This window comes from Zootoca vivipara, chromosome 6, assembly GCF_963506605.1.
Source record: "Zootoca vivipara chromosome 6, rZooViv1.1, whole genome shotgun sequence".
In the NCBI taxonomy this organism is placed as follows: domain Eukaryota; kingdom Metazoa; phylum Chordata; class Lepidosauria; order Squamata; family Lacertidae; genus Zootoca; species Zootoca vivipara.
Window position 1 is genome coordinate 21,802,047 of NC_083281.1, and position 14,363 is coordinate 21,816,409.

Here is a 14,363-nt window from a genome sequence, read left to right on the forward strand (position 1 = left end):
TCAGTGTTTCTCAACCAGTGTGCCTCCAGATGTTTTGGGACTACAACTCCCATCATCCCTCGCTAGCAAGACCAGTGGTCAGGAATGATGGGAGTTGTAGTCCCAAAACATCTGGAGGCACACTGGTTGAGAAACACTGATCTATCTATATGAGAGAGAATTATTTCTGAACCACCCCCTCATCAAAAGAGTCTAGGCTGGCTTGCAAAAGTGCGAATGAAACCAAGCAACAGTAAAAAAATATAACTTGAAGCCAGAAAATAAATGTGACAAAATGCAACAAGGCAAGGGGCAATAAAGAGGTTTTTGTTTTTTGTTTAAAAAAAAGACTGAAAAAGATGACTTTCAAAAAATATTTGAAATACCTGGGAGAGATCTCTATACTTTGTTCTTAAAACAGAAGAATACATTATTCCTTGCGTAACCCAGGTTCCAGTATCAGTGGCTCCCTTTGTGATATCTGAGAATCCAATTCAGCCACCGAGTTCCCCCATATTTCTGAGATTTCACCTTCGAAAGCACGCCAGTGCAAGTAGATAAATAGGTACCGCTGCAACAGGAAGGTAAATGGCGTTTCTATGCGCTCTGGTTTCCGTCACAGTGTCCTGTTGTGCCCGAAGCGGCTTAGTCATGCTGGCCACATGACCCGGAAAGCTAGCTGTGGACAAATGCCGGCTCCCTTGGCCTGAAAGTGATATGAGCACTGCACCCCATAGTCACCTTTGAATGGACTTAACTGTCCAGGAGTCCTTTACCTTTACCTTTGCATGAAGCCCATATGCTGCCAGAGGGACTTGTTCCTTCCACGATGCCCAACCTAATGGTTTTTCGGGGATTATGCTTGTTCATGCTGCTGGCAGCCTCATTCCCGCTGCTGCCACTTAAGCAGCCTCAAGTTTTACCAATGCAGATGGTTAATTCACCTATCCTTGTACAGACCCCCTCCAATTATCATTGTAGTTCTCCAAATCTCAGGCTCTGAATCCTCTTTTCCCCCAGCCTTTCCATCCCCTAGCTTTTTTAATTAGATATACCCGGGAACTCCTGCAAGCAAATAGGTCCTTGCGTCATGAGAGTATAGCTGCACAGAAGCAGAGGTGACTCTCTTCTCTCCCCACCCCCCCATTGAGGAGGACCACTGATAAACAAACAGCTGCTCCACCCCAGAGATGGCTGCATTACCGTCCTAGAGCAGACAGCTTGCTCTGCTCCAGAGGCAGCTTCCATGTTGGCGGCAAGCCAGAGACAGTGGCATCCAAGCAGCTGCAAGCGATTTGCCTCGACGATGCTATGTTTGCACAAAATCACAGAGGAGATGCCTCCCCTTGGAGCGATCTCCGAATCCCAGGGCAGTTCTCCAGTCAGTCCTGGAGGCTGATCACTTTTTGTTTATTCCACAGGCCGGCTGCCAGGACAGCTGGGAGAGCTTTGAAGGGCTTATTTTCCTGAGTCTCTGTGGTTGTTTCTAGTTCGGTTTGAGGGTTTGTTTATTTTTTATTTTTTATTTAATTGCTCTTGTACAAATATAGCAGCAAGAATACCCCTCTGGACTTTAAGGATACGGACCGTGAAAGGAAGCACAGAGCGACGTGGGCTTGGGAAAGTTTCTAGGACACCCTTGTAGCAGGAACAAATATGGCATTGATGTGGCCAGCAGCAGCCATAGACCTTCGTCATGGAACTGTCAGGGGAAGTGGGGGGTGGAATGCTTAAAGTTTGCAGAGTTGCAGCCTTGCCGTATGTCCGAGGGCTGGAGATCTGAGTGTTGAACCTGTCAGAATTCTTGGGGTTCCAGTTCTCATGACCTCTTGCAGCAAGCACACTCCTAGGGCGTCCATCCAGAGGAGTTCATCCTTCCACCTCTCTCATGTTTCTGAAAAGCAACAAAAACATCCGCGTTCTTTTGAGTTCGTACTAACGCACACATTGCGCTCTGAATGTGGCATGAAGATTCAGTCAGCCCGATGAGCTGAAGTCGGGCGATGGCTTTGTGCTGTGAGTCAGGAAGTCTCAATCCTATCTCTGTTGCACACTCATTTAGGCATCATGAAATTGTAGTGCACCCCAGAACTGCAAGGTGGAAGCAGAAATACTGATGTACCTTGCGGGATTTTTGCTAAGGTGACTGAGATAATGTATGTGAAGCATGCTGGAGCACTGGACTCTAAAGTACTGTCTAAGAAGTGCTGAATTAGTATTGAATGATAACAAAGAGGGCAAACTTCTGCCTCCTCAGATTCTCTTCTTGCCCAGCAGCTTCTTAACATGTTTCAAATTAGTTTAAAAAAAACCAACCTCAAAATTACTTTTAAAAACTTTGCACAGAACTATGCAGATTGCAATATGCAAATTCAGTTGTCCATCTTACTGCAGAAGTTTTACAGTGCAAGGGATCTTGCACTTCCTGTTTCCCTGTAGGAGGGGAACTTAAATGCTTCTGAGCATTTGCTGGCGAGAAGGTATATTGGGGCGGTACAAAACTGTATTGAGGTTTGGGGAGAATTCCCCTGCCTTAAAAAAGATACCTTGGCAATGGGCCTCCAGACTTGTCCTTTGAGCCTCTCAGTACCCCTCGCAACCAGTTTTGCAGCATGCCTAAAAATTTGGGGCCCTCCTCTCTCCTTACCGCAGATCGTAACCGACCCGAGCTTCTACCCGATGACCATCAGCGAAAGCACTTGCAGGACATCCAGGCGTTCCAAGAACAGGAGATTGCTCGGCAGCTGGAAGACTTCAGGTACAGACCCTGCAGCCGTCGGGCATGGACGTAGTGGCAGAGAGGATCGGGGAGGGCTGGGTATCCTCTGAGGGTGGTGAAACGAACCAGAGTGCCGCCCTCTGGCAATCTAGACCCCTGAGAGGGCCTGAAGAGCCCATTGGCCCATCCAGTTCAGTATCAGCTACACTGACTGGCAGCAGCAGTTGTGCAAAGTTCCCAGCAGGGGCCTATTCCCAGCCTACCTGAAGATGCAGAGGATTGATCCGAGGATATTCTATGTGCAGAACAGATGCCTTTCCACTGAGCTGTAGCCCTTCCCCAGCGCTGGAAAGCTGCATTGTGCTGATTCAGACGATTGGTGCGCCTAGTTCAGTATTGTCAGCACTGTCTGGCAGCAGCTCTCCAGGGTGTCCGGCAAAGGGCCTTTCCAGTCCTGTTTGGGGATGCTGGAACTCAAACCTAGAGCCTTCCCCATGCAATGCACATGCTCTACTGGTGAGATAGAGTTCTTTCCCTTCCTATAGAATCATAGGCTTGTAGAGTGGGAAGGGACCTCGAGAGTCATCTAGTCCAACCTCCTTCAGTGCAAGAATCCTTTGCCCCAACCTGGGACTCGAACCCACAACCTTGAGGTTAAGAGTCTCAAGACCTACTGACTGAGCTATCCTAGTTCACTGGGGTGGGGGAGCAGAGGCGCCTGCCTTCTGCCTTTCTGAGCTGGCTTGACTCAGGGCATGCATTTGCGGCACAAAAGAGCCCTCACTGCCTCCTTCTTTGTTTCCCGCAGGGAAAAGAGGAAGATGGGGATGACCCCGGGGGAGTCTGAGCTCTTTGAGTTGGAAGGCTATCGGACGAAGGACAAAGGCATCCGCGAGGCCAAGGAGAAGCAGCTGGCCGAGTTGCTGATGGTGAAGCTGGAGGAGATGCAGTGAGTGAATGTCTCTCTGTTCACCCAGCGCCTAATCAGTGAGCCTGCCCATCCAGATCCACAGCCCAGAAAGCAGGCGGGAGTCTCTTCCTAGACCCAGCTTCCCTGAAGTAGAATTGCAGGGGGAACCCCAGGGGTCGTCTAGTCCAACCCCCTGCAACACAGGAATCTTTCACCCAACATGGGGCTTGAACCCACAACCATGAGATTAAGAGTCTCATGCTCTACAATCTTTTTTTTTTAAATGGCCAGGGAATATATTGGTAGGGGGAAAGTGTGTGTGTGTGTGTGTGTGTGTGTGTGTGTGTGTATTTTTCCATACCAATATCTTCCCTGACCTTCTTTTAAAAAAACAAATTTTAACAAAAAATGCCTGGTCAGCAAAACAAAATGGGACTCTGCAGCTTCTTAAAACCTTCTACTTTAGGCTTAGTGGACCTACTCAGGTTGTTATTACTTTTCAGCAACCCACCCCCCTCCACCCCAGGCTGTGCTTGTCCCATCCACACTTCCCACTTCTTCCAGGGAAAATGGATTGACCCAGACTGGGCGTCTCTGTTGTGCAGACCTTTCCTCTTTTCCCCAGGAACCGAGCTTCTGGTCCTTGGCACCCGTCCCGTTTGCACTGGGCGCAGCGCCAGGAACTGGCCTCTGCCTCTGATGTTTCATCTCTGAGGTTGTGGCCAAGGCCTCCCTAGGCCGCCACCCCTTCACTGCCAAGTTCCTTCCAGATAATAGAAACCATCTGTCAAGCAGGGGGAGAGAGAGAGAGGGAGACGTCCCCCCGCCCAGGCCGGGATGTTGCCTCCTGTTGCATCATCCAGGCAGGACGTATAAACTCCCCTCGCAGCCCCCAGTCCCCATCTCAGTTCTTGCATCCAACTCGACCCAGCAGCTCCATTTCAGCCGTGAGCGCCTCTCGAGAGCACCCCGCATCTCAGAACATGCGTATATGCCTTTCAACTTTTATTCTCTTACCGCGCAAATATGGGGCTGTTGTACGGGTGAGTTTAAACCTGCAAGGAGCCAGGGAGAGAAGATGGGGAGGTTGCTCCTGAGATGCAGCTGCCTCTGGGGTTGGTGCTGTGTGTGTCTGGGGGTGGTGGTGGTGGTGCAGTTCCTGGTTTAGGGATTTGGCATAGACATAGAATCATAGAGTTGGAAAGGGACCCTGAAGATCGTCCAGTCCAACCCCCTGCAATGCAGGAAAATGCAGCTGTCCCGTACGGGGATCAAACCTGCCACCTTGGCATTATCAACACCACATACTAACCAACTGAGCTGTCCAAGCAATCCAGCTGTGCCTACTTCTTCCCTTCAGTTATTGAGAGTCAAAGCGCCCAGCATGTTGGACCGGGATCAGGGAGATCTGCGTTCAAATCCTTATGAGGCTGGGGAGCCTGCCTCTTCTTAAATCTTAGCCAGACCTCACTACCATACGGTCTGATCTGTCCCTCGGAGTTGCTTTGGATGAGGGTGAACTGGGAGAGCGCCCACCCTGAGCTGCTTGGCAGAAGCAAAGGGGGCAGAGATCGAGTAGGTGAACCAATGTGGATTTCACCAACCAATCTCTGTCATAGTGATGATAGTATTCTATTCTACTCTCTTGTTAGTTATGCTGTTTTAAATGTGCATTTTATATTTGACTTCACTAAGCAATGGTTTTGTTTTTCTGAAATGGTTTTTTGGGGGGGTTATCTTTGTGTTAAATATGTATTCTGTAGTTGACCTCCTTTGTAATGTTTTAATAATAATAATAATAATAATAATAATAATAATAATAATGATAATTTTTCTCTCTCCTTTTTCATTGTCGATTCCAGCCCCACCATTTCTGTCGACGAGGAGAAAAGGTACCTAACAGAAAGGGCTGCAGAGACAATTGTTTTGGTTGTGTGTAGGGGGCGTTCAGTGGTTTTATTTCCACAGTGCAGCCCCTGCAGAGTTCCATGACACACACACTGCTGTATGCGACCTGCAGCAAATTTAGCTCCGCCACTGCTCAGGAAGTGTGTGTGTGTATGTAGGCGGGGGGGGGGAGGTATGCCGTCCTTTGAACCTTTGAGCTTTTGATAGTGACAAAAGGCAGCAGCCTGCCTGAGAAGGCAGAAGAAGCTGGCTTATCCCAGAGTCAGGCCGCTTGCCCACCAAAACCAGCACTGTCTGCAAAAACTGGTAGCCAGACTCCAAGCTCTGGAGCAAAAGGTCCTTTTCAGCCCTGCTTGCTTGTTACCTGGAGACGCCAGAGATCTTTTAACCTGAGGTCTTTTTGCAGGCAAGAGTTTATGCATTTCCATTGGATCTAAGGGCCCCTTGCTGTCCCTTCTGCTGCCTGCCTGCCTGAATCTTGGACCAGATCCATGCCACATACATTTAAATCACAGGGCTTTCCCCCTAGAATCTTGGGAACAGTCTTTCGCTAAGGGTGCTGGGTATCATTAGCTCTGTGTAAACTACAGTTCCCAGGATTCTTTGCTGGAGGGGCGGGGCAGAACCATGAGCTGTAAACATGCTTTAATGTATAGTGTGGGCAAGTGTCTCTTATGAACAGTGTTTCTCAACCAGTGTGCCTCCAGATGTTTTGGGACTACAACTCCCATCATTCCTGACCACTGGTCTTGCTAGCTAGGGATGATGGGAGTTGTAGTCCCAAAACATCTGGAGGCACACTGGTCGAGAAACACTGTCTTATGAAGGCCCAATTGCAGCTGCTTGGTGACCTCTGCCCTCTCCCTCCCCTCCCGACACTCATGGTGATTTGCTCTAGGTTTTTTGGTCATTGCACAAAAGAGAGTGTTCTCTGCCCCTCCCTCGCCCCCACAACCGGTACAGACATTTTTGGAGCTGTACCAATGAATCATATCCTGTGTACATGTGTGTGTAAAAAAGCACTTTGTAGAGAATTTGGAATATTGCTCCAGGAGTGTGCATATATGGGAATGTTGCAACAAAATAGGCTTTCCTCGTATATACAACATAACATAACAACACGAGAAGAGCATGGCACAGAAGTGAATGACAATTCAATTGCTGGTGACCTTGACTTGTGCCATCAGGGGGCATCATATAAATGTTCTGTTTGATTTCGCCAGGGAATTTACTAGATAATACCAAAACTGAAAGCAGAACAGTTTGCTCAGTTCTGCCTTCCCCAGATTGTATGTCTCCCACTGCTGTCTGCAACCACTCAACAACTTTTCGTTTTCCTTTCTCTCCCCTCTGGTCCCTTAGTTCTGCCATTTTCGCCGCCGTTGTGACATATATGAAGTCCCTGGGGGTTAAGACGAAAGCTGCCGATAACAAGAAGTCGAAAGCCAACTTCTTCCGCAAGAAGGTATGGAGAAGCCTGAAACCAGAATGGCACCATTCCCCCCCTGTGTATTTGCTTCAGATTGATTATCAAGGTTGTTTTGCATTTTGTGGATTTGCAAGCGACCTGTTTTAGTGGAAAGCAATGGATAAATGTAATAAAGAATAATAATCTGGGACCTGGGTGCCTGTCCCTTACCCTGCCGCCCTCAATTGATGAGAACTTGAACAGACTGGTTTACTAAAGTCCTAGCTCTTGCCTTTCAACCTTTGTGAGAACTGGGTCAATCTGGTACACATCCCGGAGAGTCCATATTTGGGCAGAGGTGGGATTAGGAAGCTACTTCATCCCTACCTTTGAAGGTGACCCAGAAACTACAGTTCATCCAGAATGTGGCAGCTAGACTGGTGACTGGGAGTGGCCGCTGAGACCATATAACACCGGTCCTGAAACACCTACATTGGCTCCCAGTACGTTTCTGAGCACAATTCAAAGTGTTGGTGCTGACCTTTAAAGCCCTAAAACCCCTCGGCCCTGTATACCTGAAGGAGTGTCTCCACCCCCATCGTTCTGCCCGGACACGGAGGTCCAGCGCCGAGGGCCTTCTGGCGATTCCCTCACTGCAAGAAGTGAGGTTACAGGGAACCAGGCAGAGGGCCTTCTCGGTAGTGGCGCCCGCTCTGTGGAATGCCCTCCTATCAGATGTCAAGGAAATAAACAACTATCTGACTTTTAGAAGACATCTGAAGGCAGCCTTGTTTAGGGGAGTTTTTAATGTTTGATGTTTTATTGTATTTTAATATTTTGTTGGGAGCTGCCTAGAGTGGCTGGGGAAACCCAGATAGATGGATGGGGTATTATTATTAATAATAATAATAATAATAATAATATATTAGTGAGACCATTGGGACCATCTAGCTCCATATTGCTTACACTGACTGGCAGCATTTAAGACATGGGATGTTCCTAGCCCTACTAGGAGATGCAAAACACATGATTTCCCATTGAGCCGCACCTCTTACTCATTCTTCCTCTCTCCCCCTCCTTGCTTCCTGCTCACCCAGATTTCGGGTACCAAGAAGGCCGAGGAAGCTCCCAAATCAAAGAAGAGCTTCAGCATTTTGGACCCAGCACGCTGGAACCGGGGAGACTCCCACTGTAAGTATGCATTTGTGGGCAGGAACACAGCCCTGGGTCAGGAGGCTGCTCTCCCTCTACTCAGCTCAGTAATCCACCCTTAAGTGAAGGGCAAAGAGCCAAGGAAGGATCTTCCCAGAAGAAATGAAGGCAGCCCCCAAAGTGGGTGTGTCCACTCTTGCCCCCATGCTGGAAACAACAGGACAACATAGGGACAAGGGAGGGTCGAGGCTGCATAGAAAAGCTGCCCTCTTCTGAGTTAGGTCAGTATAGCCTGCACCAACTGGCAGCAGCTCTCCAGGTTTCTTGCATGCAGGGCAGATGGCCTTCCACTGAGCAACAACCCTTCTCTGGAAATGCCCAGGACTGACCTCTCTGGAGGAGGTTCTCCTCTAGCTAGTAATTGTATCTTAGAATCCCCTTAGAAGAATAACCCCTTAGAAGATCAGGGGTTGTCCCCTTACTCATAAATTTATAATGGGGTTTTTCCCTCCTACAAGCCCACAAAACTGTCCAGTTTGCATGCGCCAGGCCAGCTTGAGTGGTGAGTCTGGCATGCTCTTTGCCCATAAATATTTTTAATAATAATAATAATAATAATGGAGGATTATTATTATTATTTAACGCAGGCAGCCGTTGTGTCCCTGGGTGGGATTTGATTTTATACCTCTCTCTTCCCCTGCCCAGTTTTGCCTTCCCTCCTCCATTTCTCCTCCTCTTCTTTTTTCCTGCATTTTTTGTAGATTCTGATTACAGACAATCCAAACCAGAGGGTGAAGGTACCAGCGCCCCTCCTCTTCCCCCCACCCCAATAACGCATGACACCCCATGTGTCACCTTGTCCCTCTCTTTGCGGAGGGGTCCGCATTAAACTAATGCACTCCCTTGTAACCTCAGGAACTAACTTTTTGTATTCATGGTTTTCACATAACAACATCCTCTTTCACATAACAACGTCCTCCTCCGCGCTGCCCCACCCTCCTGATCATACTATATTACTAATATATCACATACATTCCTGTACAAGCCCATCATACTCGTCAACATTATCGGAAAACTTCCTTGGCATGCTGTGGCTGCTCGCTGTGTCTGTCTGGGGGAACCGTGTCTGTATTGGCTTTAAGTTGGGCAAGTTAAGTGGGAGAGGAGTCCTGGGTTCCTTCCTCTTCTCTGAAGGCTTGTGCACTTACAAAATAGTGCCCTTACACATTTTGCATGCACCCCCCCCAAAAAAATCTAATTAGCTTTGCTAATTGTCACGGACAATGTTTAATAGATTATTGTATTTTAATGTTCTGTTGGAAGCCGCCCAGAGTGGCTGGGGAAACCCAGCCAGATGGGCGGGATATAAATAATAATAATAATAATAATAATAATAATAATAATAATAATAAATAATTTTTTATTATTCACAGGGGTAGACCCTCATAACGTCTGCATTCAGTGAAGGGTTAGGATTTGAGCAAACACATAAATTCATACATTTAGCAAGGGCTAGAAAATAATGTCAGCTATTATTGAGGTTTATTGGGGGTGGGCCTTGAAGAAACAAAAGGCTGATAATTGCCTGGTTTGCTTGATCGTGGCAAGCCACCCGCAAAACATCAGGCTCTCTGCCCAGTAACTTTTGTGGTAGGATAGCTCAGTCAGTAGAGCATGAGACTCTTAACCTCAGAGTCATGGGTTTGAGCCCCACATTTGGTGAAAGATTCCTGCATTTCAGGGGGTTGAAATAGACGGCACTGTGAATCAGACCTTTGACCTGGCCAGTTCAGTATTGTCTTCACCAGTGTCTCCCAAACTTGGGTCTCCAGCTGTTTTTGGACCACAACTCCCATCATAACAAGCTATCGGGACCCCAGTGGTCAGGGATGGTGGGGATTGTAGTCCAAAAACAGCTGGAGACCCAAGTTTGGGGAAACCCTGATTTAAGGTATTTACTGCACCATCCCACTGAAATAGCCTATCACCAGCAGTGGCTCTTCAGGGTTTTGGGCAGGGTGTCTCTCCCAGCCCTACTGGGAGATGCCAGGGATTGAACCAACGACCTTCCACATGCAAGTCAGATGCCCTAACCACTGAGCTATGGCCCTGGTGCCTTGTGGGAAACTATCCAGAGCTAAATGACATCCTTGCTTCTCGATCCAGCATCCGATATGGGGAGAGGTTTGGTATGTGCACAAGCCTTCAGAAGCGGGGGAAGTACAGGGAGGGGAACTATGCATTTAAAGTGATTAGAGAGCGCTATATGCAAGGACTCTTGTGTCTTCTAAAGCTTATTCCCCCTCCCCATGTTTTTGTTTTTTCTGTCTCCTTTACAGCAGCTGATAAGGCGCCGGCCTCGGACAGGAAAGGAAAGCTATTGGAGGGAGGCCCAGGGCGGGGCAAGGGAAACTTTTCGGGGTCGGATCCTGCGGGAGTGTCCGTCACTGTTCACCCCCCTCCTGGGGAGGGCAATGACAGAGAGCAGGGTGAGAGACCGGGTGAGGCCAAGGGTGGAGGAGCTGGGGGAGGCACTCTAAAAAGGGGACAGGCAAAGGTGTTTGTGCCATTCCACCTGCCCTTTCCCCCCCCCCACTGATGCCTCCCCTCCTGTTCTCCCTTTGCCATATCTAGGTGTTGACAGTCAGCTTCCAACGGATGCCTCAGACTCCCCGGTTACAGAGCAGCCGTTGGCTGGGGAGCAGCCCCCAGCTGAAGATGGCACAGAAAACGAAAGGTGAGAGGGGCACCGTTTTGGGAACCTTAAGGAAGGTTGAGGGGGAAGGGGGGAGGAGACCAGCAATCCCACACACCCTCCCCTCTTTTGAATGCTTATTTATGTGTGGTTTGGTGATGCTCTGCCTGGGTACGCAGACAGTTGTTGGGTGTGCTAGTCTAAGGCTGGGGAAAGCTCCCATCATCCCTGACCACCCGTCCTGCTGGCTCGGGCTGATGGGTGTTGAGATCCAGTGACATCTGAGAAGCCACAACTTTCCCGATTCCCTGCTCTAGTCCGTTTAATCTGGAGTAAAAAGATATGGGGGTCTTGCATAAGCCCAGAGGGGAAAATCTCACGATGTCTCCAGGGTCCTGTTGTCACTTGATTACTTGACTCTTCCCTTCTCAGGGAACAGTATTCCTTTATTCTCTCTCATCCAGGTTCTCTGGTGTTTGTATGTAAAGAGGGGTGTTTCGTTGTCGTTGTTGTTTTTTTAAAAAGACCCTCTTTTCCCATAGCTTCCATTTATAAAATAAAATAAAATGAGGATAGCATTCCTTCCCTCTATTTCTCTCTGTCTCTTTTTTCTCTCTCTCTCTTTCTGTCTCTTCTTTCAGTGTTAACCAAATCACCCTTCTATATTCTGTTCTTCCCTTCTAGAAGGCGAAAAAGGTTGGTGGCTTCCTCTCACACACACTCCCTCACCCTTTGCATGAATTCCTTCCTCAGGGAAAGACACGCGAGCCGAGTTAAGTATGACCTTGTTACCCAAAGCTGCCTGGTTGGAACGGTGGTGTCCCTTTCGGCAAGTCCGTTGCTTGCGAAGTGGCGCCGTACGATGTTTGTTTAGGGGTGGCTGGGAGGGGGCTAATTGGCTCAGTGACCCCTCCCTTGGGTGCAACACAGTGGTGAACTTGGGGGTCATTGCAGCAGGTTCTGAGCCCCCTTCCCTGGCCCCAGTAATGCTAGCGGCGTGGGGTGTTGGGCTTCACAAGAAACAGGGTTCCTTTTGAAGTTGCACCCTCTTAAGAGGCTGCACCTGTTCTCTGAGGCATTGTATCAAGCCTTTGCATGGCAGCCCGGGGGATCCTGCCTGTGCCGGAGCGTCTCCCCACTCTCCCCTGTTCTGGTGCATGGATCTCTTACTGGTTCTGGGATTCTCACTTTTTCCCCTTTCTCTTCCCTTGTCTTTCCACTGCCGCATGTGCTGGTGTCTGTTTTCTTCCACTACCCCACCCAATTGGGTGCTTGCTTGGCTCGTTCACTTATTGGTTGTGACCCTCCGCTGTCTCCTCTCCCACTGGTGTATGGTGCGCTACACCCCACCCCGCCGTCTCTCGTGATTGGTCCGTGGCCCTCCCGTGTCCCGTGGCTCATTCCACCGCCCTTCTCCGTCTCCAAATTCGGCTCGTCCAACCCAACGGCTCTCCCCCGCCTGCGTCTTTTTTGATGTGTGTGTCTGTGGCCCCCCCACCCGGCTCCGCCTTGCCTGCCTCCCCACCCCCTCGCCAGGCTGTCAGCAAAGCTGGGCCGCTCCGAGAGCCTGCGGGTATACGAGCGGAAGCGGTCTCAGCGCGGCTCAGCCAAGGGCAAGCAGCCACGATCGCGGAGCGACGTGGACGTCGAAGCCGCTGCCCGTGCCAATGAGATGGAGGAGAAACAGTCCCTAGAACAGGCTCGGCAGAAGCAGGGGAGTCGCAAGTAGGTGAAGAGATGCCCCCCCTCTGGAGAAGCCCCCCCAGGAGGGGACGGAAATGGGGCACCCACGCCAGGAGTCAGGTTTCAAGCCTTTGCAAATCCCATCCCAGAGTTGGTCTTGTTTACCGTCTGCACTAAATGCTGGAGTGATGGTAGTTTTCTCCCCCACTAACCAGTGTTGGAATCTCAGCTAGGTGCCGAATGGCACCCTAAACCTATTTAACCTTCGCCCCAGTGGTATGTGTCTATTTGCCAGAGGGTTGGGCTCCTATGATTCTATTTAATCTTGGTTACATTGCTTGACTGCAGCTTGCTATTACAGCAGTTTTTGGTCCCAGTATGCAAGGAGAATTGCACACAGTGGAAATGGAAATGGCGTTAACTATGGACTAAGGCAGAGGTTTTTTAAACTGTGGTCTGTGAGTTCAGTTTGCAGCAAGGCTGCAGTACATTCAGATATATCTCTACTCAACCCTGCCTTTACCTTCCTTCATGTGATGATGGAGGACTAAGGTCCCCAGCAAGTGGCCCATGATTCAAGCAGCAGCACAAGACGTGGGTCTTTTGCTGCACATGAGTCAGCTGGCTCGATGGAGGCATCAGTCGCCAACCTGGCGCCCAGAAATCTCCACGTGGTCACAATTGGACCCGCGCCACTAGCAAAACGCGCCTGGCACCGAGGGAATTTCGAGCACTGTGGCTAACCGCAGGGATGAAGTACTCCAGCTCCACACATGGACTGCTTCAGAGAAAAGTAAACAACAGCTGTTGTGTCTCTCCTTTTGCCACAGTGCCAAGAGGTACCTTTATCCTATATCCCCTGCTGTTGAACTAGGGCAGAAGGTCTCAACTTTTCTTCTTCTTTTACCACTTGAAAATTTCTGGGACCACTTAATAAACTTGTTTGTCCGACAATTCCAAGCACACACAGAACTCATATTTTTATAACACTTCTTCATCAATACCAACTTCACACTCGAAACCAGTTCTTTATTATGGAAATTGTGGTCCCTAGGCTAAGCTGCTAGGAAAGCCCCCTTTAACTGTTTTTTAAAAAATTAATTAATTGGCTATGCCAGTGCCATATTATGAAAATCACAGGCCCTAGGCCAACACTTTGTTGGTCTGTTCAGTAGTCTGATCAAAATGGCCTCTGTTTCCATTGTCGGGAAAATAACTGCTCAAGCACAGAGCCAAATGGAGAGAATCTCAACTGTTCCACAGTATTTCCATGGACCATCTGCGTAGAGCTTGTGGACCATCCATCGTCCACAGACCACACTTTTAAGAACCTCTGAGCCAGGGAAGATGTAGGCTTGGAAACAGCCACTCTAGCCCAACTATGTCTTCTGCCCAGGAGGACCAAAATAGTTCTATTCTCCCGAATAAACCACTTTCTTGTTCAAGCTTCCCATGGGAAATAGTAAAGTATAACTGGTTTTTACAGCTGTAATTTAGCCAGAAACTACCACTTCCCAACATCTTCTGCTGGTTTGCCACTGGTAAGATGCCAATGGAGAAAACACTCAAATGAATAAAAAAGCATTTGATGAATTGATGACGTCTATGGAAAATATTAATAGCAATTACATGGGCCAGGAGGTTTGATTTAACATTTGTTTTCCGGTTTTCCAGAAGCAATGTTGAGCTCAAAGTGGCTCAAAATAAGAACAGCGTTTAACTTTTTTAATTATTTTTATTATTGTTGTTTTAACATACAAATAAGGAGAAAGCAAAACAAATTCAGCAAACAATACAATACAAACTTGTAGTGATTCAAAATATCAAAAGTGGCTGCAGAGCACCACCCCTTCACCAGTTGACTTGCTAGCTTTGGGAAAGGGCTGCTTTACTCAGTGCAGCAGCACAA

General features: G+C 48.6%; 1 protein-coding gene across 14 annotated transcripts in view; it reads left to right on the forward strand.

The window, feature by feature from the left end:
• ARHGEF1 (Rho guanine nucleotide exchange factor 1) overlaps positions 1–14,363 on the forward strand; it is a 51,828-nt gene that overhangs the window by 17,905 nt on the left and 19,560 nt on the right. For 6 of the 14 annotated variants that reach the window (XM_060275600.1, XM_060275607.1, XM_060275604.1 and 3 more), the window contains exons 7-16: positions 2,632–2,737; positions 3,507–3,647; positions 5,471–5,500; positions 6,879–6,981; positions 8,022–8,115; positions 8,838–8,873; positions 10,416–10,577; positions 10,711–10,813; positions 11,456–11,467; positions 12,308–12,496. In XM_060275600.1, the coding sequence (XP_060131583.1) occupies positions 2,632–2,737; positions 3,507–3,647; positions 5,471–5,500; positions 6,879–6,981; positions 8,022–8,115; positions 8,838–8,873; positions 10,416–10,577; positions 10,711–10,813; positions 11,456–11,467; positions 12,308–12,496 (976 nt within the window). Of the gene's footprint in view, positions 1–2,631; positions 2,738–3,506; positions 3,648–3,991; positions 4,652–5,470; positions 5,501–6,878; positions 6,982–8,021; positions 8,116–8,837; positions 8,874–10,415; positions 10,578–10,710; positions 10,814–11,455; positions 11,468–12,307; positions 12,497–14,363 lie in introns of those variants that run through there. The other 8 variants (XM_060275605.1, XM_060275606.1, XM_060275608.1 and 5 more) reach the window with 8 other exon arrangements.